A 1,800-nucleotide genomic window follows, 5' to 3' on the forward strand; every position below is an offset into this window, starting at 1 on the left:
AAAAAGATCACATTTTTAAAATGTAAAACTATCAAGTTTTATGAGCTTGTGTATGTTCACAAATGTACTGAGTAACTGGGACTGTAAAATATGTAAAAACAAACATGTTTCTTGATCTATGATAATTTAGTTAGAATAAACGAGGCAAGAGATTTTTAATTGACTGAACAGAGAACATTTTCTTCATTTCAGCAAGTGTCAATTAATAAAATTATATTTTTGCTTTAATACAATAAACTGTTCTTGATAGAAACCTATAGAATTTCAACTATATGACTGAAGGGTTAATCAATAATGAACTTTATAAAAGATTCAATCAATAACCAATTTTTATTGATTATTTACTTAAACATATGATTCGGGGAACTCGAATGTTACATTACGACCTGTGAGTTTCTTATATGCAGAAGCAAAAGTATCAACCTGTAAAAAATAAATATTTATTATGAGGATGAGTAAAAAAATCAAAGTAATTCTAATTATGAATTGAATAACTGATTATACCTTATGGTCAATATTGGTTTGTTCATTTTTATCCAAATGAACTTTGATGAGCTGGGAGCCATCGAGCTTGACACGCGTCCTCTTGCCAACAATCTCTACTGGAAAGACCAAGTCTTCTAAAAGAGCATCATAAACTGCTGTCAGGGTACGACTGCAAAAAATTAAAACAGTTAATAAGCTGTAGATTGAATAATATGCAATAGTGATAAAATTAATGAATCTTTCAATTTTAATATGCAACTTTAAATTTAAAAAAAGATATTGCATTAATAACTGTTTAACACAGTAGACTTACTTTCTTGGGCGTTTTTGCTTGTTTGCACTGCGTGTTTTTCTAGTTTGCTTTGGCAAAATGCGTCTATCTCCAAGAAACATGACATGCCTGTTGTTAAATTTCTTTTCCAACTCGCGAACCAGCCTAGTTTGAATTTTTTGTACTTGTTTCAGCTTAGGAACTGGCACATAGATAATTATACTCTATAAAATAATGAAATAATTTGCGAGATTTAATAAAGCTCAAATAACTTAACTGAGACTAAATAATAAGAATTATAAATAATCACTTTTTTGGTTCCAAGCTCAAGTTCTTTAGCCTTCGTGATGTAGATTTCACGAAGTTGATGTTTTAAATCAGAGTTGGCCTCCAATTCCACAATAGCTTGAGAAACACTCTTCTCAAACTCATCTGGTTCAGCACCCCCGCTCTTGATGATTTTTGTATTTGTTGCAAGCATCTAAAAAATATGCAACAGGTAAGTATACTTTTCAAACACACACATGTCAATATCAAGCAGAATATTTTAAACACTATTGCACTATTCAGTATTGCAGGAAAGGTTAGGATGTTGTATGATGATTTTAAATTCATTGCTAACAAATTAATTGGAGTTAATAAGTTTTAACAAAACATAGACTTTAACTTCGAAACTTATTTTTCTGTTTTCAAATTTTCACACTGCTTCAGCACTAAATTTTATTTATTTTTCATTAAAAATTCGATTACCATACCTTAGATGTGTGTTGAAAAGAGAGAAAAGGAAGAAACCGAGACAGTGGCTGCCGCCTACGGTGTAAATACTGAAATTTAAATTCTGACAATGACCGTACAGTAACGCGTCGCGAGCGTAAGTGCAGAGAATTCAAATTTTAAATAATAATAATTATAAAATCAAATGCAGCTAACAAAGAAACGTTAAAGAAATGTATCTTAAAAATCAAATCTTTTCATGTGCTGCTTTGAAGTGCTTCAATTGCTTTAGTACATATCAGCAATAAGAATAACGCAGTTATGGTGAA

At 30.5% G+C, this 1,800-nt stretch overlaps 1 protein-coding gene across 1 annotated transcript; it reads right to left on the reverse strand.

The window, feature by feature from the left end:
* Window positions 1-306: 306 nt before the first annotated feature.
* Window positions 307-1,545, reverse strand: LOC106655814 (40S ribosomal protein S7-like). Its single transcript, XM_014376376.2, has 5 exons — window positions 1,513-1,545; window positions 1,068-1,238; window positions 800-981; window positions 505-655; window positions 307-423 (listed from the first exon to the last, which is right to left on the reverse strand). The coding sequence occupies exons 2-5, from the start codon at window positions 1,236-1,238 to the stop codon at window positions 346-348; spliced, it is 582 nt and encodes a 193-aa protein (XP_014231862.2). The 5' UTR covers window positions 1,513-1,545; the 3' UTR covers window positions 307-345.
* Between the last annotated feature and the right edge of the window lie 255 nt (window positions 1,546-1,800).

Source organism: Trichogramma pretiosum, unplaced genomic scaffold, assembly GCF_000599845.2.
Source record: "Trichogramma pretiosum strain Unisexual culture from Peru unplaced genomic scaffold, Tpre_2.0 scaffold49, whole genome shotgun sequence".
NCBI lineage: Eukaryota > Metazoa > Arthropoda > Insecta > Hymenoptera > Trichogrammatidae > Trichogramma > Trichogramma pretiosum.